The sequence below is a fragment of the Podarcis muralis genome, chromosome 10 (assembly GCF_964188315.1).
Source record: "Podarcis muralis chromosome 10, rPodMur119.hap1.1, whole genome shotgun sequence".
Taxonomy (NCBI): Eukaryota; Metazoa; Chordata; class Lepidosauria; order Squamata; family Lacertidae; genus Podarcis; species Podarcis muralis.
Genome location: NC_135664.1, coordinates 70,510,828 through 70,535,424, shown reverse-complemented (window position 1 = coordinate 70,535,424; position 24,597 = coordinate 70,510,828). Strand labels below are relative to the sequence as shown.

General features: G+C 48.0%; 2 protein-coding genes across 4 annotated transcripts in view; both read right to left on the bottom strand.

Moving 5' to 3' along the window:
• The window catches only part of LOC114605525 (uncharacterized), a 231,287-nt gene extending 213,597 nt beyond the window's left edge, over window positions 1-17,690 (bottom strand). Inside the window, exon 1 of the mRNA XM_077935611.1 lies at window positions 17,381-17,690. The gene's annotated coding sequence lies outside the window, so the exon portion shown is untranslated. The remainder of the gene's footprint in view (window positions 1-17,380) is intronic.
• A 3,885-nt stretch (window positions 17,691-21,575) lies between these two features.
• LOC114604927 (uncharacterized) overlaps window positions 21,576-24,597 on the bottom strand; it is a 29,600-nt gene continuing 26,578 nt past the window's right edge. For 2 of the 3 annotated variants that reach the window (XM_028745524.2, XM_028745525.2), the window contains exon 10: window positions 22,627-22,760. In XM_028745524.2, the coding sequence (XP_028601357.2) occupies window positions 22,698-22,760 (63 nt within the window). In that variant the 3' untranslated portion in view covers window positions 22,627-22,697. Of the gene's footprint in view, window positions 22,761-24,597 lie in introns of all 3 variants that reach the window. The other variant, XM_077935359.1, reaches the window with a different exon arrangement.

Below are 24,597 nucleotides of genomic sequence, written 5' to 3'. Positions count from 1 at the left end.
TTGGTGTGTCTAGATCTCGAGAGTTGTAGATGCTACTGTGTTATCTATGACAATAAAGACCTGGCCATGTGCTGTGGGCATTCCTTTGGCTGCGAAGTGCCCTTGGCAGCATGGCCCAGGGAAAGTCCCAACTGAGTGTTGGATAGAGAAGACTTGTTGTTGTTGTTGTTTAGTCGTGTCCGACTCTCCGTGACCCCCTGGACCAGAGCACGCCACGCACTCCTGTCTTCCACTGCCTCCCGCAGTTTGGTCAAACTCATGCTCGTAGCTTCGAGAACACTGTCCAACCATCTCGTCCTCTGTCGTCTCCTTCTCCTTGTGCCCTCCATCTTTCCCAACATCAGGGTCTTTTCCAGGGAGTCTTCTCTTCTCATGAGGTGACCAAAGTATTGGAGCCTCAGCTTCAGGATCTGTCTTTCCAGTGAGCACTCAGGGCTGATTTCCTTCAGAATGGATAGGTTTGATCTTCTTGCAGTCCATGGTACTCTCAAGAGTCTCCTCCAGCACCATAATTCAAAAGCATCAATTCTTCGGCAATCAGCCTTCTTTATGGTCCAGTTCTCACTTCCATACACCTCACTTCCATACATCACTACTGGGTCCTCCAAGAAGACTTGGAGGACCACATTTAGCTCCTGGTTCTCCACACCAATTTGCAACATGGACATTGCTGTGCCTCTTAATCACCAGTAGAGGTCAGCGGTGCAATGCAGTGGTCCTTACCTGACCTCCCAACAGGGGCATTGCTGTAGTTTACTGGGAAGGGGAGGGTCGATTGGTGGTGAGGTTGGTGCGGTGCAAACACACTGGTGGAGCCAATCTGCTTGCACCATCAAAAAAGGGTTTTCCTGTGTGAGTTTCTTGTGGCTGTTTAGCTGCTCTCTCTGGGCAAAGGTCAGAGGGGGCAGGGCTTCTGTTGAGGTAGGTGATTAGCTGTGGGAGGAGCTTATCAGAGCTTTAGGGCAGCGGCGCGCGCCTAGTGGCGCACGCAGTTTGATCCATATTTTAGATTTAGGGGAGCTAGTCTCAAACATTTGTTGGGGGAGACCTAGGTTTTTTGGGAGGGATTTATTTGTCCTGTCTCCACACTTTTTATGATAGAGGACCACTGTAGTCACCCCCAACGACACGTTCCCAAGATGGAGGGTGAGGGAACAGCTGCAGTCGCCTGTGGTTCCTGCGCAATGTTTGCCATCTTGCCAAAGGTTGCAGGCAGCTTTACCTGCAGCAATTGCATGTTGATTGCCCTCTTAAAAGACAAAGTCCAGAAACTGGAGGAACGTGTAGCTACGCTCCAAAGAATTAGAGAGCTGGAACTCTTCTTGGAAGCAACAGAGCACACCGTCTCCACCAAGGAAGAGACAGGGGACTCCCCTGAGAAGGTGGCTAGTTCACCAACACAGGAGCCAGATATATGGAGAAACGTGACTCAAAGAAGTAGGAGGCCCAGGGTTCGCTCTGATTGTTTAGAAATACGCAATCGCTTTGAGGTCCTTTCCCCTAGCATGGAAGACGAAGAGCAGACTCCATTTGAGGATCTCTCCCTCATTACAGTCGATCAGGTATATGAAGACGAGGAGCAAAGGCAGTCCTCTGGGAATGTCCAGGCGACCTTGGAACCGACAGCTCACGGAAGAACCCCGACCAGACCTAAGAGGAGGCGTGTAGTGGTGATAGGGGATTCCCTACTGAGGGGAACAGAAGCAGTGATCTGTGGGCCTGACAAGATGTCTCGGGAAGTGTGCTGTCTCCCCGGGGCTAAGATCCAAGATGTAACTGAACGACTGCAAGGAATCATAAAACCCACTGACAAATACCCCTTCCTCTTGGTTCATGTGGGAACCAATGACACTGCAAGCAATAGCCTCCAGAAGATCAAAAGAGATTACGAGGCTCTGGGCAGGAAATTGAAGCAATTAAATGCACAAATTGTCATCTCATCTGTCCTCCCAGTTGAACGACGTGGCCCAGGGAGAGAGGGAAAAATAGTGGAAGTGAACAACTGGCTTCGCAAATGGTGCAAACAGGAACGGTTTGGATTCTTAGATCACGGAATGCAGTTTCTTGAAGATGGACTTCTGGCAAGCGATGGGCTGCACCTCACAACGGTTGGGAGGAATGTTTTTGCAAAAAATCTCAGAAACCTCATCAGGAGGGCTTTAAACTGACTAATGTGGGGGAGGGAGACAGTGCTCCTGAAGGTAGGAGTCTATCAATTGATGAAGATGATCATCCAAATGTCATAGACCGAATGGAGCAAAGAGCATGCAGACCTAGTGGTGGGAGGAGAAAATCCTTAAATAAGAGACACGGGGGAATGATTAATGGACTTCAATGTCTGTACACTAATGCGCAAAGCATGGGAAATAAACAAGATGAGCTTGAGCTCCTGGTACAGCAAACTAAATATGACATAATAGGAATCACTGAAACCTGGTGGGATAAATCCCACGATTGGAATGTAATAATGGAGGGATACAATCTATTTCAAAGAAACAGACCAGACAAGAAAGGAGGAGGAGTGGCGTTATATGTCAGGGATGTGTATACCTGTGAAGAGATCCAAGATTTAGAACCTCAAAGCCAAAGTGAGAGCATTTGGGTCAAAATTAAGGGAGAGAAGAATAACAGTGACCTCATTGTGGGAGTTTACTATAGATCCCCAAGCCAAACGGAGGACATAGATGATGCCTTCCTGGAACAGATGGCCAAGCATGCAAAAGGAAGGGAGATAGTAGTAATGGGGGACTTCAATTACCCGGATATTTGTTGGATGTCAAACTCAGCCAAGAGCATAAGGTCAAACAGATTCCTCACTGCCCTTGCAGACAACTTCATTGTCCAGAAAGTGGGAGAAGCAACAAGAGGAACAGCCATTTTAGATCTGGTCCTAACCAATGTTGATGACCTGGTTAGTGGGGTAGAAGTGGAAGGATCATTAGGCGCGAGTGATCATGCTCTTCTGAAGTTTACTATACAGCGGAAAGGAGCAGCCAAGCATACTAGGACTCAATTTCTCGACTTTAAGAAAGCCGACTTCATAAAGCTTAGGGAAGTGCTGGGTGAGATCCCATGGACAGTAATACTAAAAGGGAAGGGAGTTCAAGATGGCTGGGAGTTTGTTAAGAGGGAGATAGTAAAAGCACAACTTCAGGCAATACCAATGAGACGGAAACATGGAAGGTGCCTAAAGAAGCCAGGGTGGCTATCTAAAGAACTTTTAACTGAGTTAAGATTAAAAAAGGATGTGTACAAAAAATGGAAAAGGGGGGAAACCACCAAAGAGGAATTCAAACAAATAGCCAGCACGTGTAGACACAAAGTCAGAAAAGCTAAAGCACAAAATGAACTCAGGCTTGCTAGAGAGGTTAAAAGCAACAAAAAAGGCTTTTATGGGTATGTTCGTAGCAAAAGGAAGAACAAAGAAACCGTGGGGTCACTCAGAGGAGAAGATGGTGAAATGCAAACAGGGGACACAGAAAGGGCTGAACTCCTCAATGCCTTCTTTGCCTCAGTCTTCTCCGATAAAGAAAACAATGCCCGACCTGAAGAATTTGGAGCAAATGATTCAGCAGAGGAAACACAGCCCAGAATAACTAAGGAGATAGTACAAGAATACTTGGCTAGTCTAGATGTATTCAAGTCTCCAGGGCCAGATGAACTGCATCCAAGAGTATTAAAAGAACTGGCAGATGTGATTTCAGAACCACTGGCAGTCATCTTTGAGAATTCCTGGAGAACAGGCGAAGTCCCGGCAGACTGGAGGAGGGCAAATGTTGTCCCTATTTTCAAAAAGGGGAAAAGAGAGGACCCAAATAATTACCGCCCAGTCAGTCTGACATCAATACCAGGGAAGATTCTGGAGCAGATCATTAAGCAAACAGTCTGTGAGCACCTAGAAAGGAATGCTGTGATCACCAATAGTCAGCATGGATTTCTGAAAAATAAGTCATGTCAGACTAACCTGATCTCGTTTTTTGACAGAATTACAAGCCTGGTAGATGAAGGGAACGCAGTGGATGTAGTCTACCTTGATTTCAGCAAGGCATTTGACAAGGTGCCCCATGATATTCTTGTAAAGAAGCTGGTAAAATGCGGTCTTGACTATGCTACCACTCAGTGGATTTGTAACTGGCTGACTGACCGAACCCAAAGGGTGCTCATCAATGGTTCCTCTTCATCCTGGAGAAGAGTGACTAGTGGGGTGCCACAGGGTTCTGTCTTGGGCCCGGTCTTATTCAACATCTTTATCAACGACTTGGATGATGGACTCAAGGGCATCCTGATCAAATTTGCAGATGACACCAAACTGGGAGGGGTGGCTAACACCCCAGAGGACAGGATCACACTTCAAAACGACCTTGACAGATTAGAGAACTGGGCCAAAACAAACAAGATGAATTTTAACAGGGAGAAATGTAAAGTATTGCACTTGGGCAAAAAAAATGAGAGGCACAAATACAAGATGGGTGACACCTGGCTTGAGAGCAGTACATGTGAAAAGGATCTAGGAGTCTTGGTTGACCACAAACTTGACATGAGCCAACAGTGTGACGCGGCAGCTAAAAAAGCCAATGCAATTCTGGGCCTCATCAATAGGAGTATAGCATCTAGATCAAGGGAAGTAATAGTGCCACTGTATTCTGCTCTGGTCAGACCTCACCTGGAGTACTGTGTCCAGTTCTGGGCACCACAGTTCAAGAAGGACACTGACAAACTGGAACGTGTCCAGAGGAGGGCAACCAAAATGGTCAAAGGCCTGGAAATGATGCCTTATGAGGAACGGCTAAGGGAGCTGGGCATGTTTAGCCTGGAGAAGAGGAGGTTAAGGGGTGATATGATAGCCATGTTCAAATATATAAAAGGATGTCACATAGAGGAGGGAGAAAGGTTGTTTTCTGCTGCTCCAGAGAAGCGGACACGGAGCAATGGATCCAAACTACAAGAAAGAAGATTCCACCTAAACATTAGGAAGAACTTCCTGACAGTAAGAGCTGTTCGACAGTGGAATTTGCTGCCAAGGAGTGTGGTGGAGTCTCCTTCTTTGGAGGTCTTTAAGCAGAGGCTTGACAACCATATGTCAGGAGTGCTCTGATGGTGTTTCCTGCTTGGCAGGGGGTTGGACTCGATGGCCCTTGTGGTCTCTTCCAACTCTATGATTCTATGATTCTATGATTCTATGATTCTATGATTCTATGATTCTATGATTCTATGATTCATACAGACCTCGCCCCCTCCTGATAAACTGAGGTGATGCTAAGTGCCACAGCATCACCAGCATCTACTGGCAGGAACTGAATCATATCCATACTGATTGCAACTTCTTATGTCTACCGCATTGCTTAGCCCTTGGAACTCATTTTATAAAACCAACAGTTCTTCTTCTTTCTGAACATATAATGCACACACATACACACTCAGGTGACTACTTCATGCATCTGACAAGGCGTACTCTGCCCCACAAAAGTTTATGTCGTAATAAATCTTTAAGGTGCCAAAGGACCCTCTATTGTTTCAGCTTCCATCGCGGCAAAAGGGAAGGGCATTTTAAGAGTTTCAAAAAATAAAATGAAATGAAAAGCAAAATCCGTTGGGGAATGGGAACCATTTCAACAAACAGAAGGGCTTCAGATGGCATCTGAGCAATGCCCTTGATCTTTTATTGCTCCTTGCAAATGGTTATTGGGGGCAGCTTTCCCTCTGTTTTTATAGGGCTCTGTAAAAGTCACTCTGACACCCTATATAATATTATGTTGGCCTGAGTACGATATGCTCCCAAGTGAAGTCAGCTGCGAGAGAACAGAACCAGATCTTTAGCATTTGAGAAACACTCGTTGAAAACTCATTAAAAACATCTCTTTAAAAAGCAAACGAACACCAAATCTCTCAGCCCAAAGGAGGATAGCAGCAATGCAGCCTTAATCCAGGGACGGTGCAAACATTCTCAAGTTTTGAGAAGAGTTTAGCTTGTTCGTAGAATTGACTTGGTAGAGATGGGCGAATTTAGCCATTTCAACTTCTCTCACTTTCCAGGTCTTAAGTGGAAGCTTAAGACTTTTTAATCCTCGTGAAAATCCATCTGCATCTTAGTGCAAACTTCTCTGAAAGTATTTTGATATTACCCATTAGGTTTCCCCTGATGTAATGGGCTGCATCCAACCAAGCTGTTCCATTCGCTCAGCAACCTCTGCTTGCTCAGCAAAACCTCCTTTCCCTCTCTCCTATCCAAAAATAATTTCTCTGGAGGGCTGGCAGAAACTCCGGAACAGATTTGTTGGCACCCGTCTGTCTCGAGAGACAATGTAGTGTGCCTCTGGGGGCGAAGCCCAATTGCTGGAGACTCACAGCAGCTGCTGTGGCTGCAGAGACACTTGTAACTCCTGCTTCCCGCATTATTTTTGCTGCAGCAGCAGCATCAAAGTGACCTCCCTGGAGAGCAAACCTGGGCAGTGTGTCTGGAGGTCAAGGGCTGCCCAAGCGATAAGACCCCCATCTCGGCCTGGCTGATGTGGTCCAAAGGAATGCAGAGCAAAACGTTTGGCACCAGCTTGGCTACAGGAGTTGCTGGAAGGAGGTGTGCAAGGAGCCACCCAACTGCCTTAGGGACTCCACTCCGAATTTGTGTAGGATTTACTCCTTAGCCTTTTCTCCTCCCGAATATATCCCACAAGGCAGCCATGTTGTACCTTGAAGAATATCCTGACCTTGGGCGGCTTCCTTACAGTTAGCCCGTTGTAGTTAAGATTGCTTTCAAACATTTTGTGCCATGACTCATAAAGAGCAGCGAAAGAAGGAACCACAAGCCTACCCCTGTCCCAAGGCTTAGTCCAAAAATGCTGAATTTGTCCTGCTAGACAAAGACCCATCTAGTCTAACACTCGGTTGTGTGGCGAGTTCCCCCCCCCCCCAGTGGAAATAATGACACATAACACAATTATTGAGGTTAATGGGCTAAATAAGGCCACAACTTTATTGGTTACAGGTTATGAGCGGTGTTGGCTTAGGCATTGGTCCTAACCAACTATGTCCGACTTCAGCCCGTCCGCTTGAAGTCCAGGAAGGGTTAACCACCAGTAGGGGGAGTCCTGCAGGTGTACATCAACTGATAGGGGGGCGTGCTGATAGGGGGTGTGCCTTAGGCCCTCACCTCCATAGGCTTCGGACAGGGCCATGCCCCCGGGAATCCTTTATTGGACTACCCTTCAATATGCGTGACAGGTGATGGCATTACCTCCCCTCTTCCAACTACAGAATTATACCAATGCCTAACTGCCAATGCCAAAAATGTTGTGACAATTTGCTATGAGATAGGCGAAAACCTAGTGAATGGTGCCAATTTGCCAAGTGGAAAAATTCCTACCAGGCCCCTCAATGTTGACCAACCGAGGTCCATAGCAAGGCAAGGAACGAAAACCTTATAGGGCGGGAGGGTGGGGAAAGCAGGAACAGCTGGCAGGCGGGGAAAGAGGGAGATCCCCAGCCGCGTCCTGGTTTAAATAAGGCAGGCCACAACCCCAGAGCCAGCCGATTGGCTGGCCAGGAGGTGATGCGGCTGGGAATCCCCCCAATCGCACGGGGCTGGGCTGTGAAGCCCGCAACTCCACCTTCTCCGAAGGGCGGAAGTAGCTTTCTCAGTGGCTAACCAGATATCCCAGCAGGAATCCCAACGGCAGGTCCTGAAAGCAACAGCAGAAATCTCCCCATCTGCGATTCTTAACAACTGGAATTCGGAGACATATTGTCTCTGATAGTGTCCGCAGTCACTCTGGCTAGGAGCCAGCGATATTAGGGTCCTCCTCACCAGCTGTGTTCAGAGGAGCTTTCACCACCCTGGTGACTTCCAGATGTTTTGAACGACAACTTCCCTCAGCCCCAGCCAGAACAGCTGGCAACAGGTAGGCAAAAGCTTGCGTCTGGAATCCAGAGACAAAAGGCTAGAGTTGCGCACAGGCTGCGACAGGCCGCCATCTTGTTTGTAAGCCAGGTGCACACTTTCGTCAGCGGGAGCACCTGGGGAACATTTGCCTGGGGAGAAAACCGAGGGCGTGTGTGGCAGCCTCAAGATCTGCCAGAATATTCTCTCCTAGCTTTTGAGCAGACCAAGCCTGAATCCCAGGAGCGGCAAATCCCACACAAGGTTTTTTTTATCCCACTGGAAAGCGAAAGCAAATAACTAAGTCGGATAGAATCGCTTGAAACGTGGCTCCGGGGTTGATTGTAAAAATGATATTTCCACTCACTCAAGCTGACAGCCGCGTTTGCTGAGAGGATATGATCATGCACAAATTTGCCCCGAGCTGGTTTCTGGGCTGCCTGCTTGTATCCTGCGCTGGAACGAGCAGGAGGAGGAGGAGGGGAACAAGAGCTCCAATAATACCCTGTGTTCGGGGAAGACCTCTCTTCCTGCTGTCCTAAAGGACATAAGAAGGCAGTGTGGTGTAGTGGTTAGAGTGACGGACTAGGACCTGGGAGGACAGGGTTCAAAAACACACTCAACTATGAAGCTCACTGGGTGAGCTCAGTCCAGTCCCTTCCTCTCAGCCTAGCGGTCAAGGATTGGTTGGACGCAGAGGAATTGTGGGAGGAACCGGCTAGGGAGCCCCCAAGGGAAGAAGACTCAGAGCGGGAGCGGTGGTGGTGGGACGATGGTGAGTGGTTGGAGGGAGAAGACCGGGAAGAGGATGTGTCAGAGGCTGTAGAGGTAACAGGGCTTGGTTGACCACAAACTTGACATGAGCCAACAGTGTGACGCGGCAGCTAAAAAAGCCAATGCAATTCTGGGCTGCATCAATAGGAGTATAGCATCTAGATCAAGGGAAGTAATAGTGCCACTGTATTCTGCTCTGGTCAGACCTCACCTGGAGTACTGTGTCCAGTTCTGGGCACCACAGCTCAAGAAGGACACTGACCAACTGGAACGTGTCCAGAGGAGGGCAACCAAAATGGTCAAAGGCCTGGAAACGATGCCTTATAAGGAACGGCTAAGGGAGCTGGGCATGTTTAGCCTGGAGAAGAGGAGGATAAGGGGTGATATGATAGCCATGTTCAAATATATAAAAGGATGTCATATAGAGGAGGGAGAAAGGTTGTTTTCTGCTGCTCCAGAGAAGCGGACACGGAGCAATGGATCCAAACTACAAGAAAGAATATTCCACCTATACATTAGGAAGAACTTCCCGACAGTAAGAGCTGTTCGACAGTGGAATTTGCTGCCAAGGAGTGTGGTGGAGTCTCCTTCTTTGGAGGTCTTTAAGCAGAGGCTTGACAACCATATGTCAGGAGTGCTCTGATGGTGTTTCCTGCTTGGCAGGGGGTTGGACTCGATGGCCCTTGTGGTCTATTCCAACTCTATGATTCTATGATTTTATGGTGAGCTGGGAGAGTCTGGTGAAGAGAGAAGTCCAGAATCAAAGGCAGAAGCTGAAGCAGGAAGAGGAAGGAGACCAAGAGGCAAAGATGAGTTCGGCCAGTGAAGAGTCATGGGTCTCTCCCGCTCTTGCCGCGACAAGCTCCCCTCCCCACTTGTCTCCCAGAACCAGAAGAGGCATGAAAAGGGTGGAAGAGAAGTTGGCTACATATAGGCACAGTCTCTGCTTGCTTGGAAAAAGCCGCAGAGGAGGCTGAGCACTCTAGAGGAGCTGGCCACTGATGCTGCAAAGCCCGGCCCCCTTCCAACAAATATAGAAAGGTAAAGAACCCCTGACAGTTAAGTCCAGTCGTGATCGACTCTGGGGTTGCGGCGCTCATCTCACTTTACTGGCTGAGGGAGCCGGCATTTGTCCACAGACAGTTTTCCCGGGTCATGTGGCCAGCATGACTAAGCTGCTTCTGGCGAAACCAGAGCAGCGCATGGAAACGCCATTTACCTTCCCGCTGGAGCGGTACCTATTTATCTACTTGCACTGGCGTGTTTTCGAACTGCTAGGAGCTGGGACCGAGCAACAGGGATTCGAACCGCCGACCTTCTGATTGGCAAGCCCTAGGCTCAGTGGTTTAGACCACAGCGCCACCCGCGTCCCTCCAACAAATATACAAGGGGCTAAAGACATCTCGGCCCGCTAGAATTGGCACATCTGCCTCCGACTGTGGAGGTAGAGCATAGCCATCAGGACTAGTAGCCATTGATAGCTTTCTCCATGAATCTATACTAACCTCTTTTAAAGCTATCTGAGTTAGTGGCCATCACTGCCTCCTGCAGTTTCACAGTTTAACTATGCGCTGTGTGAAGAAGGACTTTCTTTGATCTGAGCTTGTGTTTTTATGCTCCTGGTTTTGCCTTCATGCCCCGCTCATAAGCTTCTAAGTGGAGCAGGCTTTACTGGAAATGCAATGCAGGGTCAAGATGCATTCTTACATTTCCATGATATTTCCTACACACTGTTTTGGGGATTGAGCACACACCCCTTTAGGAAAGCTCCCCTGCGTTCATCTATTTCAGCGGTTCTCAACCTGTGGGTCCCCAGATGTTGTTGGACTACAACTCCCATCATCCCTGAGCTCTGGCCTTGCTAGCTAAACCATGGACATGCTATGTGATCTGATGGTGAATTTGGGGTGACCCAATGCAAAAATCCTGAGGATCCATGTGCTTTTACCCCCCCCCCCCAGGCAGCTTCCTTTATCTCTAAAGTCCCTTATCTCCCTCCCGATTGCTTGCCGATCAGCTGCTCAGCGGCTTTGTTTCAACACCCCCTTCCCTCTTGTTTGCCTTAGTGTCTTTTCCTTAGCTGGAGCAGTTTTTTGCTCCTCCTTTTCTTCTAATTTCTCTCCTCGTTGCTTGTCTTAGTATTCCTGTCTCCTCTCCTTGCAAGTTCGCTGTCTTTACCTCCCCCCTCCTAGGCAGCCTCCTTTACCGCTAGAGTCCCTTATCTCCCTCCCAATCACTTGCCGATCAGCTGCTCAGCGGCTTTGTTTCAACACCCCCTTCCCTCTTTCTAAACAAAAAAAGCACGATCTGCTTTTTGCCCCTGGGCAATTCGGCTCCAGGGACCACACATTTGCTCCATAAGACGCACAGACATTTCCCCTTACTTTTTAGGAGGAAGAAAGTGTGTCTTATGGAGCGAAAAATACGGTATTTGTTTGCAAATGGCTATCAATCCACTTCTGGAGAGGCCACAAACTGCCTAGCGATGTTAAGAAGAAAGAACAAGGTGTATGTGAGTGAGAATTCTTGGCAAGGTCTGGTCAATAAAAGAAGATTGAAAGCCTGGCTTTGTAATCTAGCACCCCCAGCAAACTTGCCAGGGTTGTTCGGAGGCTCTGACTAAGCAGGATTTGACAACTCCTCTGGCCCCAGTATCTATTGTTGCGCCCGAACGCAAAAGCACACCACCACCGAAACAACTCTTTGGTCCAAGTTTAGAAGAAGAAGGAAACGATTTCAGATTAGCATTTCAGTCAAGCCTGGAAGAATCCCTGCCCAACTGGAACAACGAATCTCACCAGTCTTTCAAAGAGAAGCTGAGCTCATTGGTCCTTGTTCAACATCTTCATAAACGACTTGGATGAAGGAACGGAAGGCTTGCTCATCAAATCTGCTGGTGACAACAAACCGGGGAGGGACAGCTAAAACCTCGAAAGATAGAATCAAGATTCCAGATGACCTTAAGAGACTGGACAGCTGGACCAGAACTAACAGAATGAAATTCAGTTGGGTCAAATGTCAGGTTCTACACTTAGGCAGGAAGAACAAGCTGTACAAATATAAATAATTGGGAGCGGGGGCACCTGGCTTGCCAGCAGTACATGTGTAAAGGATCTTGGGGTCTTAGTAGAGCAAAATCTGAACATGAGTCAACACTGTGATGCAGCAGCAAAAATAGCTAATGCTATTCTAGGCTGCATCAACATAATTGTAGAGTCCCAATCAAGGGAAGTGATGGTATTCTGCCCTGGTCAGTTCCCACCTGGAATACTGTGTCCAGTTCTGGGTGCCACAATTTAAGAAGCACGTTGATGAGCTGGAATGTGTGCAGAGGGGGGCAACCAAGATGACCAAGGGTCTGAAAACCATGCCTTATGAGGAACGGTTGAAGGAGTTGGGTATGTTAAGCCTGGAAAACAGAAGACTGAGAGGAGATACGAGAGCCATCTTAAAATATCTCAAGGGTTGTCCAGTGGAAGATGGAGCAAGCTTGTCTTCTGCTGCTCCAGAGGGGACGAACCAAACCAATGGATTTGAATTACAAGAAAGCAGATTCCGAGAAAGAAGAAGCTAATTTCAGACAGTTTGACTGTGGAACGGACTCCCATGGAAGGTGGTCCTTCAATGGGGGCATTTAAACAGAGGTTGAGTGGCCATCTGTCAGGAATTATTTAATTGCAATTTCTGCACTGCAGGAGGTTGGACTAGATGACCTGGGGGGTCCCTTCCCATTCTGCAATTCTATTATTCTGTGCCACAGCGGCAGGGTGTGTGTGTGTGTGTGTGTGTGTGTGTGTGATCTGCAACTACTTGCCAAGAGCACCAGTGTGACAACTTTCATCCCACTTTTTATTCACCTCCTGAAGCCCCTTCCCCAACTTAATGACTGCCTGATGAAGTGACAAGGGGGCATTTCTGCTCAGTCGTCTCCCCGGTCCCGTCCCCTGTCCCACCCCCCACATCCCCTGCCTTGCACACCTGAAACTTGTATCGGCCAAAGCAGAGTTCAGTTTTATTTTCCTACCCGTTTCTTTGCACACCCATACAATGCTGCCAGCTGCGATCATAGCACACACACACACCAACTTTAATTCATTTTCAAAATTGTTTCCAATCTAACAAATCCGAGGGGCCTCTATTCAATCAGCGACCCACTTCTCACATTAGCAAACAGCTCTTGAGGATGCCATTCCCCAGATGTTTCCACTCAAGGCTTTCTCTCCCGGTGCCAGCCGTGTCGATACGGAGCAAAATACGGGGTTCTGCAGAAAGCTGCGTCGGCCATTCATAAATTTGTCCCCTTTTGCTGATTGCCAGGCAGGGGATTAAGCCTGGGCTCTGTTGAATGTGCCTTGAATGAGAGTGTTTTCAGTTTTGGAAAGACCGGTCTCACCTTTTCTTAATATGCCATTGAAATGCACAAAGAGCTCTTTCTGCTGCTTTATCTGGAGAAGAATGACTTCTGGCACCCGTCCAGGCTAAACAGCTGGAACAAGCCAGGGCAGAATCTTGGAAAGACATCTTTGGAAAGCGAGGCTGGAGGAAATTAGCAACACAGCTCTCAAACAGACAGGGCGAGAATCCAGATTCCGGGGACGGGGTGCCCACCCTCACTTCTCCCCCATCCTGGGAGATTTGCCCCAGTTGGCAACACAGAACAGCTGAAGGAAGCGCTTTTAAAGAGGCCCTCTCCTTGGCACACTGTAAAATGCTTGGCATTGCTGGGGATGTTGGGTTGACAGTATGGATGGGATGCAAGAAGGCATTTTCTGTTCTGCCCTGAACTCATGGCACGCAGTACAGTTTCCGTTCTGCTGCAGTTCATCCTCCACCATAAAATCATAGAATTCTAGAGTCATCTGGTCCAACCCCCTCAGTGCCGGATTTACGTATAAGCTAAACAATCTATAGCTTAGGGCCCCACTCTGTTGGGGGCCCCAAAAAAATTTAAAGGGGAAAAAAACTGGATGTAAATTTCCAAAATATAAGATAAAAAACAAATAAGGCAAAACCTAGATACAGCAACAGTGTTTTGTGTTGTGTAGTCTCCTATTTGTTATGTGCAAATGGCTTGAGATACCTATCAGGTCCATAAATTACCATATAGCATATATTCAACACAAAAAGCAGCGATCATTTGTTGTTGACAAAGGATAGCTGGACATATAAAGGGCCCCATTAACTTCAGTAGCTTAAAAAGGTAAAGGGATCCCTGACCATTGGGTCCAGTCGTGGATGACTCTGGGGTTGCAGCGCTCATCTCGCTTTATTGGCTGAGGGAGCCGGCATACAGCTTCCAGGTCATGTGGCCAGCATGACTAAGCCGCTTCTGGCGAACCAGAGCAGCGCACGGAAACACAGTTTACCTTCCTGCCAGAGCGGTACCTATTTATCTACTTGCATTTTGATGTGCTTTCGAACTGCTAGGTTGGCAGGAGCAGGGACTGAGCAACGGGAGCTCACCCCATCGCGGGGATTCGAACCGCTGTCCTTCTGATCGGCAAGCCCTAGGCTCTGTGGTTTAACCCACAGCACCACCCACGTCCCTTTATATACCATACCCAACAGCTTAGTTACCACAACTTAACAGCACCTGCTAAACTGCTTCACAGCTGTAAAACTAGGTCACGTTGTTTGCTCTGGCCTTTAAAGAAATACACATCTTCAAATTTAAAGAGACCATTCAGCCCAGGACCTCCAGACACACTGCCCAGGGAGGTCACTTGGGTGCGGCTAATGCCCTGGAGGAGCACTCTGCTGTGTCTTGAGACAGATGGATGCCAACCACAAGTTACGTCAATTACATTGTCCTCATGTTATTCACGGTCATTTCAATGCAAACGAAACACTATGCAAGGCAGGGCTATGTGATGCCGTCAGCCACCTATCTTGAAAGCAACTGGTCGTATTTACTGGATTAATTTCTGTTCCAGACACGAGACAAATAAGCAGAAAAAGCGATTTCCACTCCACATTTTGGAGGCCCCAGGTCGCAAGGTGGTTAGATTGGTCTCAACTAGGGCCAGGGCCTTTTCAGTACTGGCCCCGACTTGGTGGAATGCTCTGTAACAAGAGATCAGGGCCCTGCGGGACTTGACATCTTTACGCAGGGCCTGCAAGACAGAGCTGTTCCGCCTGGCCTTTGGTTTGGACTCAGTCTGACCCTTATGTTTCCCTCCCCTTATGGTCTTGATCTATCAGCTACTTTTAAAATGAGGCTGCATTTTAAATTGCATTTTAACCTGTATTTTAATTTCCCCCCTTTTTCCCCCCTTTCCCCCTATTATGTTTTTACTGTGATTTTATTGGTGTTAGCTGCCCTGAGCCCGGCAGGGTATAAATAAAATTTATTATTATTATTATTACTTTGTCTGTTTTCATTCTCCAACATCCCCTACTCACGAGAAAGCACCCACTCTGCATTTCTTCATAAGATCAAGGAGGAGAACCAAGCTCTGTAGGCCTGCCTTTGCCTACCTGAATGCCCCCCAGATGTTCTGGACTACAACTCCCATCAGCCCTTGCTAGCACCACTTGCTAGAGGCCATGGAGTGAGGGGAGAAGGCTCTTGTGTTCGAATCCTTCTTGAGGGTCTCCCATTGGGGCATCTGGTTGGCCACTGTGAGAACAGGATGCTGGACCAAATGGGCCACTGGCCTCATCCAGCAGGTTCTACTTATGTCCTTATGTTCCTTGATAGCCTTATCCTCCATGAATTTCCCTCATCCTCTTTTAAAGCCACCTCTTTTAAATCCATCCCTGTCTCCTGTGGGAGGGAGTTCCACAGGTTAACTAACTGCTGTGTGAAGTTGTACTTTCTTGTTATCTTCCCCGACATTCAGCTTTTGGGGATGTCTGTGTGAGCTCTAGTGTTATGTGAGAGGCAATGAAATTTAGGCCCAGCAGCAGAACATTCCCAATTTGCAGCAGGTGGAACTGAGCGATTCCCAGACAAGGTGTGTGAGGTTTGGGAAGACGGGTCGACATTCTTGGCCCAACCCTGACTTTATTTGCATAATAATGACCCCAGACGCCTGCAAGCAGCAAAGTCATGGAAGGTTATTCAGAAGGCTCTTCCTCTCATCCCACCCAGATCTTGAATTGGGCAGATATCCAACATTCCGCTGTGCACAGGGATATATATATTTATTTATTTATGTGCAAGTTTCAGTAAAGCAATTTCATGTCCTGTGAAAATCCACAGCTTTGGAATTCTTTTTTGTTCATTTTTCAAATTACAGTTTTACAATCACATATCCAACATACAACATAAACACAAGATTCCAAAAAAAATCTCCTGGAGTTCCCTCCTCCCCTTCGTGGGTCCTCTTGTTAGCTATTTCCTCCTGAATCTTTTATAATAATCCAAATATTTTACATCTCCATCGTATCCAAGATTCATTCGTTAAACTACATTGGCTCCCAGTACATTTCCGAGCACAATTCAAAGTGTTGGTGCAGACCTTTAAAGCCCTAAATGGCCCAGTATACCTGAAGGAGCGTCTCCACCCCCATCGTTCTGCCCGGACACTGAGGTCCAGCTCCGAGGGCCTTCTGGCAGTTCCCTCGCTGCGAGAAGTGAGGTTACAGGGAACCAGGCAGAGGGCCTTCTCGGTAGTGGCACCCGCCCTGTGGAACGCCCTCCCACCAGACGTCAAAGATAAGAACAACTACCAGACTTTTAGAAGACATCTGAAGGCAGCCCTGTTTAGGGAAGCTTTTAATGTTTGACGGACTATTGTATTTTAATATTTTGTTGGAAGCCGCCCAGCCAGATGGGCGGGGTATAAATAATAAATAAATTATTATTATTATTATTATTATTATTATTATTATTATTATTATTATTATTATTATTGCCACCAACTGGCACCAACCAGGATGCTTTGCATAGGATAGCATAAACAGCCAACAACAAAATCCTGCCAAAGTCTTGCACTTTCAGGGGGAAACCCCGTAGCTTAACAAGCGAGCAAACCCCTTTCAACACAGTAGGGTGTTGAGGAGAGATGCAGAAGGTTGCAGAAGATAGCAAGTGACAAAAGTCTTGTTGGTGACAATGTGACTTGTTTCCCCTGTGTAGAATTACAGTGTTAAAGCCGCACAGATTTCAACAGGAGATTTAACCCTGTGCATAACTCCCTAGTGAAACAAATAGGGGCTAATAAGAACTCGCCTTCAGTCCTGGGGTTGGTGAATCTGTAGATTTTTGTTCCTCCGAGTTTCTCATTTGTCCTATCAGTCCTCCACATTTCCACACCAGTTTGAATTTTTTAAAACAACAACAACAACCATCAACTCATCGTGGAAATTCGCCAGCATTTTGTTGTGAACTTATCCTAATATTCACATTTCTGTACGCAGAATTTTGCGTAACATGCACATTTCTGCAAAGCACTTTCCCCTAACAAGACGCATTTTCGCTATCTTATTTTCACGATTATATGAATTTCTATGCATTCTTTACCCTGTTACATGCATTTTTGTACACCTTACTTAGCTGGAGAACGGCACTGCAAAATCTGGAGAAACGCGAATGTCAAAGCACGGCGTGTTTTGGCTCGCGTAGTGTGAATTAAGTAGGCTTTCCTTCGAAAGCAAGCTGAAACAATTTTCTACCCCCCGTCCCCAATTCCTACTTCTAAAATGCAGCGATTTCCTTCGCTGGGAGTGAGTCGAGAAAGAAACCACCCAACCCTGAGCTCTGCTAAAGGCGATATTAGCATGACTTACCTGCTCTGAGTTTGCGAGCACATCCTTGGCCGCTGTAGTGATAAAACACTATGAACAGCAAAACCTTGTCCAGCGGCCTCGTCCGTCCCAGAGGCCGAGGGCTTGTTCCTCTCTCCACCTGGGTCTTTTTCAATAATAAAACACCACCCAAGCTTCAGGCAGACCAGGCTGTTCCTGCAAGAAGCGCCAAGCGGCTGCAGTTCCCGTGTCAGCAAGAAGAGCGGAAAAAAGACCCCCAAACTCTGAGCAGAGAGTTGGGGGAAAGTTGTGAGGGAGGAGGAGGAGGGGCTGCCATGGGGCTTATTCTTTGATTCCTGGCTGTCAGGCAGGCTTTTTTTTGCAGTGGTCCCATTTCTCCTTGTGATGCTTGCAATAAGGAATGTGAGAGGGAGGCAAGCCCCCACCCCTATATACCTCATGGGCAAAACACATTCATAACAGTCGGCATTGTGGAATTCCTCAGCAAGAACAGCCCCCCAACGGAGCAGCCATCAAACACCTGGGGGACAGGGAAAAGAGGGAGGGAGGGAGGGTGAATCACGGCGCTGGAAGGGAACGCCAGAGGTCATCTAGTCCAACCCCTTGCAATGCAGCTAAAGAAGCCCCGACAGAAGGCCGTCCAACCTCTGTTTAAAAACCTCCTATGAAGGAGCGTCCGCCACGTTCCAAGGGAGCCGAACAGCTCCTGCTATCAGAAAATTCTCCCTGATGTTTAGTCGGATCTCCTTTCTTGGAACTTGAATCCATTGGTTCAGGCCTTAATAATAACAATATTATTATTATTAATATTAATAGACTCTTGAAAGTCCCATGGACTGCAAGAAGATCAGGCCTATCCATTCTGAAGGAAATCAGCCCTGAGTGCTCACTGGAAGGACAGATCCTGAAGCTGAGGCTCCAAGACTTTGGCCACCTCATGAGAAGAGAAGACTCCCTGGAAAAGACCCTGATGTTGGGAAAGATGGAGGGCACAAGGAGAAGGGGACGACAGAGGACGAGATGGTGGGACAGTGTTCTTGAAGCTACCAGCATGAGTTTGACCAAAGTGCGGGAGGCAGTGGAAGACAGGAGGGCCTGGCGTGCTCTGGTCCAGGGGGTCACGAAGAGTTGGACACAACTAAACAACAACAACAACAACACAGTGATGGGGTGGACTGTGTACCACAGTAACGTGGGGAATTTCCAAATGCTCCCTCCTGTTCTTTCCTAAGCCTCCCTGCAAGCAGAAAGTGAGCCCATCAGGGAGAGAGATTTTAGTCTAAACCTCTTCCTTGAAACGCTATATTTCTACATGAGAAGATCTTTCAAAATTACAGATTTCTTTTTTTAATGTTACATACTCCCCGCTGTCTGAAAGACTTGAATTCCAAATTCCTTCACGCCCGGCTATTTTGTTGCATGTTTGAATCCAGCCCTTCTGGCAAACAAGACTCCCTTTCTCCGAAACCTCAAGTTTGTTAAGATGGAGAGTCGTTTGCTCTTAGCGGCAATTTCCCGCCAGCGCCTTTGTTTGCTGGCCCATCTCCTGCCTGTCCTCCCCCCCGTCCCCCGACTTCTCTTGATTGCTTTCGAACATGGCTGATTGCTCAAACGCTTGAAAAATGCTTCCCTTGGAATGGGACCAAGAAATGTTCCAGCAGCCCCGTTTATCTCCGCATCTCGGCACTCTCCGTTTCGCTTTGACAAGCCCCTTTGACAACTTTAAGCCTCAGCTTTTCTTCTCCCTTGTGCGAGAGGGAGGAGAACTGGCAGGCAGCCAAGGTGGTTTCTTATTTTTCTTTTTCAGAAAGGTTGTGAGTGCATGCACTTCGTAAAAAAGGTCCTGCTCCTTTTGGAAGATGGAGCCTGAGCTGTGCTTGAACCAAGCAAGCTGCGATTCTTGCATTGCGATTCCTGCATTGCAGAGGGTTGGACTAGATGACTCGAGGTCCCTTCCAACCTTCCAGTTCTATGACTTCCAGGGGAAGTGATGGTACTGCTCTATTCCGCCTCAGTCGGACCACACCTGGAGTTCAGTTCTGGGCACCACAATCTAAGAAGGATATTGACAAGCTGAAACATGGAAGGATCTGTCCTTCCAGTGAGCACTCAGGGCTGATTTCCTTCAGAATGGAGAGGTTTGATCTTCTTGCAGTCCATGGGACTCTCAAGAGTCTCCTCCAGCACCATCATTCAAAAGCATCCATTCTTCGGCGATCAGCCTTCTTTATGGTCCAGCTCTCACTTCCATACATCACTACTGGGAAAACCATAGCTTGAACTATACGGACCTTTGTCGGCAAGATGATATCTCTGCTGTTTAAGATGCAGTCTAGGTTAGTCATTGCATTTCTCCATCACTGTAAAGGTAAAGGGACCCCTGACCATTAGGTCCAGTCGCGGACGACTCTGGGGTTGCAGCGCTCATCTCGCTTTACTGGCCGAGGGAACTGGCGTACAGATTCCGGGTCATGTGGCCAGCATGACTAAGCCACTTCTGGCAAGCCAGAGCAGCGCACGGAAACGCCGTTTACCTTCCTGCCAGAGCGGTACCTATTTATCTACTTGCACTTTGATGTGCTTTCGAACTGCTAGGTTGGCAGGAGCAGGGACCGAGCAACGGGAGCTCACCCCGTTGCGGGGATTCGAACTGCTGACCTTCTGATTGGCAAGTCCTAGGCTCTGTGGTTTAACCCACAGCGCCACCCGTGTCCCTCTGAGAGAGCTACATGCTGCTATTTATATACCATACCCATTTAACTTCCCGCCAGAGCGGTACCTATTTATCTACTTGCACTTTGAGGTGCTTTCGAACTGCTAGGTTGGCAGGAGCAGGGACTGAGCAACGGGAGCTCACCCCGTTGCGGGGATTTGAACTGCTGACCTTCTGATTGGCAAGTCCTAGGCTTTGTGGTTTAACCCACTGCGCCACCCGCGTCCCTATCTCCATCACTCTAGGAGCTCTTATATTCTTCTGCTTTGGTAGAAAACTTTTTAGAAACTGGAGGGCAGATTTCAGCACAGTACAACTCCAAACACGGATCTCCCACGAGTAACATGGCACGCACATCTGGCTTCCAGCTGGCCAGGCGGCTGCTGGCATTTCCACCTGGCGTCTTTGCAGGGGGTAAAATGTGTTTCCACCCATCCCTTCTGCAAAAGACACTGTGCTCCAGTGGCTGCGACATCCCAGGTGCTGCGGAAAAAAAGGCAGGGGAGAATATTTGCTGTCCATGTCCTTGCTGAAGTCAACAGGTGAAGCACAAACTGCCCATGTCCCTTTCCCCATGTTGGGATGGGTTTTATTTTCAGTTCAGATTTCCCACCCCTTGCTTCTATTTGCTGAGCCCTGCTGGATCTCTCTTTTAAAAAAAAAAAAAATTATTAAGCAATTTCAGCATAACATATTATCAAATCGTATAACCACATACATTTGTTGTTGTTGTTTAGTCGTTTAATCGTTTCCGACTCTTCGTGACCCCCTGGACCAGAGCACGCCAGGCACTCCGGTCTTCCACTGCCTCCCACAGTTTGGTCAAACTCAGGCTGGTCTCTTCGAGAACACTGTCCAATCATCTCGTCCTCCGTTGTCCCCTTCTCCTTGTGCCCTCCATCTTTCCCAACACCAGGGTCTTTTCCAGGGAGTCTTCTCTTCTCATGAGGTGGCCAGTCTTGGAGCCTCAGCTTCAGGATCTGTCCTTCCAGTGAGCACTCAGGGCTGATTTCCTTCACAATGGATAGGTTTGATCTTCCTACGCCCCCTTCCATCCCTCCCTCCCCCCTCCCACCAGGGACTTCCTTCAGCTGATTCCTCTGTACATATTATTCTCTGCATGTTATAAAGTTATACATGTCCTTACCTTATCTCACTATCATGTTATCAACCAATAAATTTGTGTATGTTCATTTTGTTTAGATAATTTGTAAAAAGCTCCCATTCTTCCTTAAAGTCGCAGTTGTCCTTGTCCCGCAGTTTATATGTCAATTTAGCCAACTCTGCGTAGCTCATCAATTTCTCTTGCCACTGGTCATTCGTTGGGATTTCCTCATTCTTCCATCCTTGTGCTATCAAGACTCTTGCCGCTGTTGGTTGCGCTTGGGGGAGGGGGGAAACCTTGGGAGAGTATGTGGAACCGGCAAGATTAGAGACCAAAACAACGAAAAATCCCTTGAGGACTGGAGACCTTTTATTGAGTATTTAAAGAACCCCCATAGTGAGATGAAAACGTGAGCAGGACTTGAAACATGAGCAACAGCGTTATTAATCATAATAATAATAATAATAATAATAATAATAATAATAATATCCTGCCTTCCCCAGCCGAAGCTGGGCTCGGACAGGCCAACAACAATAAAAGCAATAGGTTAAAATGGATGTATTGAATAGTCTGTGTGAAATATGCAGCATTCAAGGGTAAATATGGAAACCATGGAAGGGGAGGACGGGAAGATGGTAGGTAAAGTAATTTACGATCTATATTAAAAAATTGTATTTTTTTTTTAATTTGTGAAAAATCAATTTTTTTAAAAAAAAACAACACCTGGAGAGGAGGAGCCTTAGAGAGTGGTGAGTAGGCAACTGACTCTGGCTCCTGACTCCTGTTCTCAGTTTGGCCAGACAAGATGCCCCCAGTGGGAAGCAGGATCCCAATTCAAAAGCAGCACACTCCCCACATTCCCCGCAAGTCATCTTCAGATGCATCCTGCCTCTGACTGAGAAGGCAGAACATAGCCATCATAGCTAGCTGCTGCTGAGAGCTTTGTCCTCCACGAATTTGGGCGTCTGGGCTCCGGGGCGGTTCTCTTTGCAACCCCTGCACTTGAGTCACTCTTTAGCGGGAGCCAGTGTGGTGTAGTGGTTAAGAGCGGTAGACTCGTAATCTGGTGAACCGGGTTCGCTTCCCCGCTCCTCCACATGCAGCTGCTGGGTGACCTTGGGCCAGTCACACTTCTCTGAAGTCTCTCAGCCTCACTCACCTCACAGAGTGTTTGTTGTGGGGGAGGAAGGGAAAGGAGATTGTTAGCCGCTTTGAGACTCCTTAGGGTAGTGATAAAGCGGGATATCAAATCCAAACTCTTCTTCTTTAGTGCTAAGCAATGGTTAACTTTAATAGCGACGACACCTAAAATCACCACATGCAATAAAATCACCCCAAAGCATCTATCCCAGCAAGGAGAAAGGAGAGCATCAAAACAATTATCCAAAGTGGGGTTTTTGTGTGTGTCTGTTGACTAGGGCCTATTGGAGAAAGATTGTCAAGGCAGCTAGCTGCACACGATACAGGATTCCAGAGCCAACAACTGATGGAAGAAGGCAAGATATCCAGAGGAAATGGCCTCAGATGGTCGGGGAGACACAGCACGGCAGACTTGAGAGCAGATGAGCAGCGGCGTTCACCACCTGTGGTAGAGAAGAGGTGAAATGGGCACATTACAAACACTCTGGGAATCCTAGGGCAAAAGGGACGGACCGCCGTCTTGTTAACAAGGTGTGAAGAAGCACTTTCTCAAGGCAGGTGAACGAAAGGACTGATTCGTTCACTGCATGGTTAAACTGTGGAACTCCCTCCCACCGGAGGCAGTGATGGCTGACAACTTGGATCGCTTTAAAAGAGGACTGGACAAGATTGTGCAGGAAGAGAGGGCTATATCCGTGGCTACCAACTGTGATGGCTAAGTTTTGCCTTTGCAGCTTGAGGCAGAAACACTTCTGAATACCAATTGCCGGAAGCTACAGGAGGGTAAAGGGATGCGGGTGGCGCTGTGGTCTAAACCACAGAACCTAGGGCTTGCCAATCAGAAGGTCGGCGGTTCGAATCCCCGCGACGGGGTGAGTTCCCGTTGCTCATCCCAGCTCCTGCTAACCTAGCAGTTTGAAAGCACTTCAAAGTGCAAGTAGATAAATAGGTACCGCTCTGGCGGGAAGGTAAACGGCGTTTCCGTGCGCTGCTCTGGTTTGCCAGAAGCGGCTTAGTCCTGCTGGCCACATGACCCGGAAGCTGTACGTCGGCTCCCTCGGCCAATAAAGCGAGATGAGCGCCGCAACCCCAGAGTCGGCCACGACTGGACCTAAGGGTCAGGGGTCCCTTTACCTTTACTTTACAGGAGGGCAGAGGGCTCTTGTGCCGGGGTCTTGCTTGAGGGTTCTCCAAAGGTAAATCAAGGAAGATTAAACATCAGGAAGAACTTTTTGAGGGTTGGAGGCGGTTGGAGGATGGATGGCGGCTAATGGATTGAGGTTGAATCCTGACAAGACAGAAGTACTGTTCTTGGGGGACAGGTGGGTGTGGGGGACTCCCTGGTCCTGAATGGGGTAACTGTGCCCCTGAAGGACCAGGTGCGCAGCCTGGGAGTCATTTTGGACTCACAGCTGTCCATGGAGGTGCAGGTCAATTCTATGTCCAGGGCAGCTGTTTACCAGCTCCATCTGGTACACAGGATAAGACCCTACCTGCCCGTGGACTGTCTCACCAGAGTGGTGCATGCTCTAGTTATCTCCCGCTTGGACTACTGCAATGCGCTCTATGTGGGGCTACCTTTGAAGGTGACTCGGAAACTACAACTAATCCAGAATGCGGCAGCTAGACTGGTGACTGGGGGCGGCCGCCGAGACCACATAACACCAGTCTTGAAAGACCTACATTGGCTCCCAGTACATTTCCGAGCACATTTTAAAGTGTTGGTGTTGACCTTGAAAGCCCTAAATGGCCTCAGTCCAGAATACCTGAAGGAGAGTCTCCACCCCCATCGTTCTGCCCAGACACGGAGGTCCAGCGCCGAGGGCCTTCTGGTGGTTCCCTCCCTGTGAGAAGTGAGGTTACAGGGAACCAGGCAGAGGGCCTTCTCGGTAGTGGCACCCGCCCTGTGGAACACCGTCCCACCAGATGTCAAAGAGATAAACAACTACCTGACATTTAGAAGACATCTGAAGGCAGCCCTGTTCAGGGAAGTTTTTAATGTGTGACATTTTAATGTATTTTTAATCTTTGTTGGAAGCTGCCCAGAGTGGCTGGGGAGACCCAGCCAGATGGGCGGGGTACAAATAATAAATTATTATTATTATTATAAGAGTTGTTTGACACTAGAACGGATTCCCTTGGAAGATGGTGGATTCTCCTTCCTTGGAGGCTTCTAAGCAGAGCTTGGATGGCCATCTGTCAGGGATGCTTTAGTTGAGATCCCTGCACTGCTGGACCATATGACTGGCTCTTCCGACTCTACAATTATTCGATTTTATG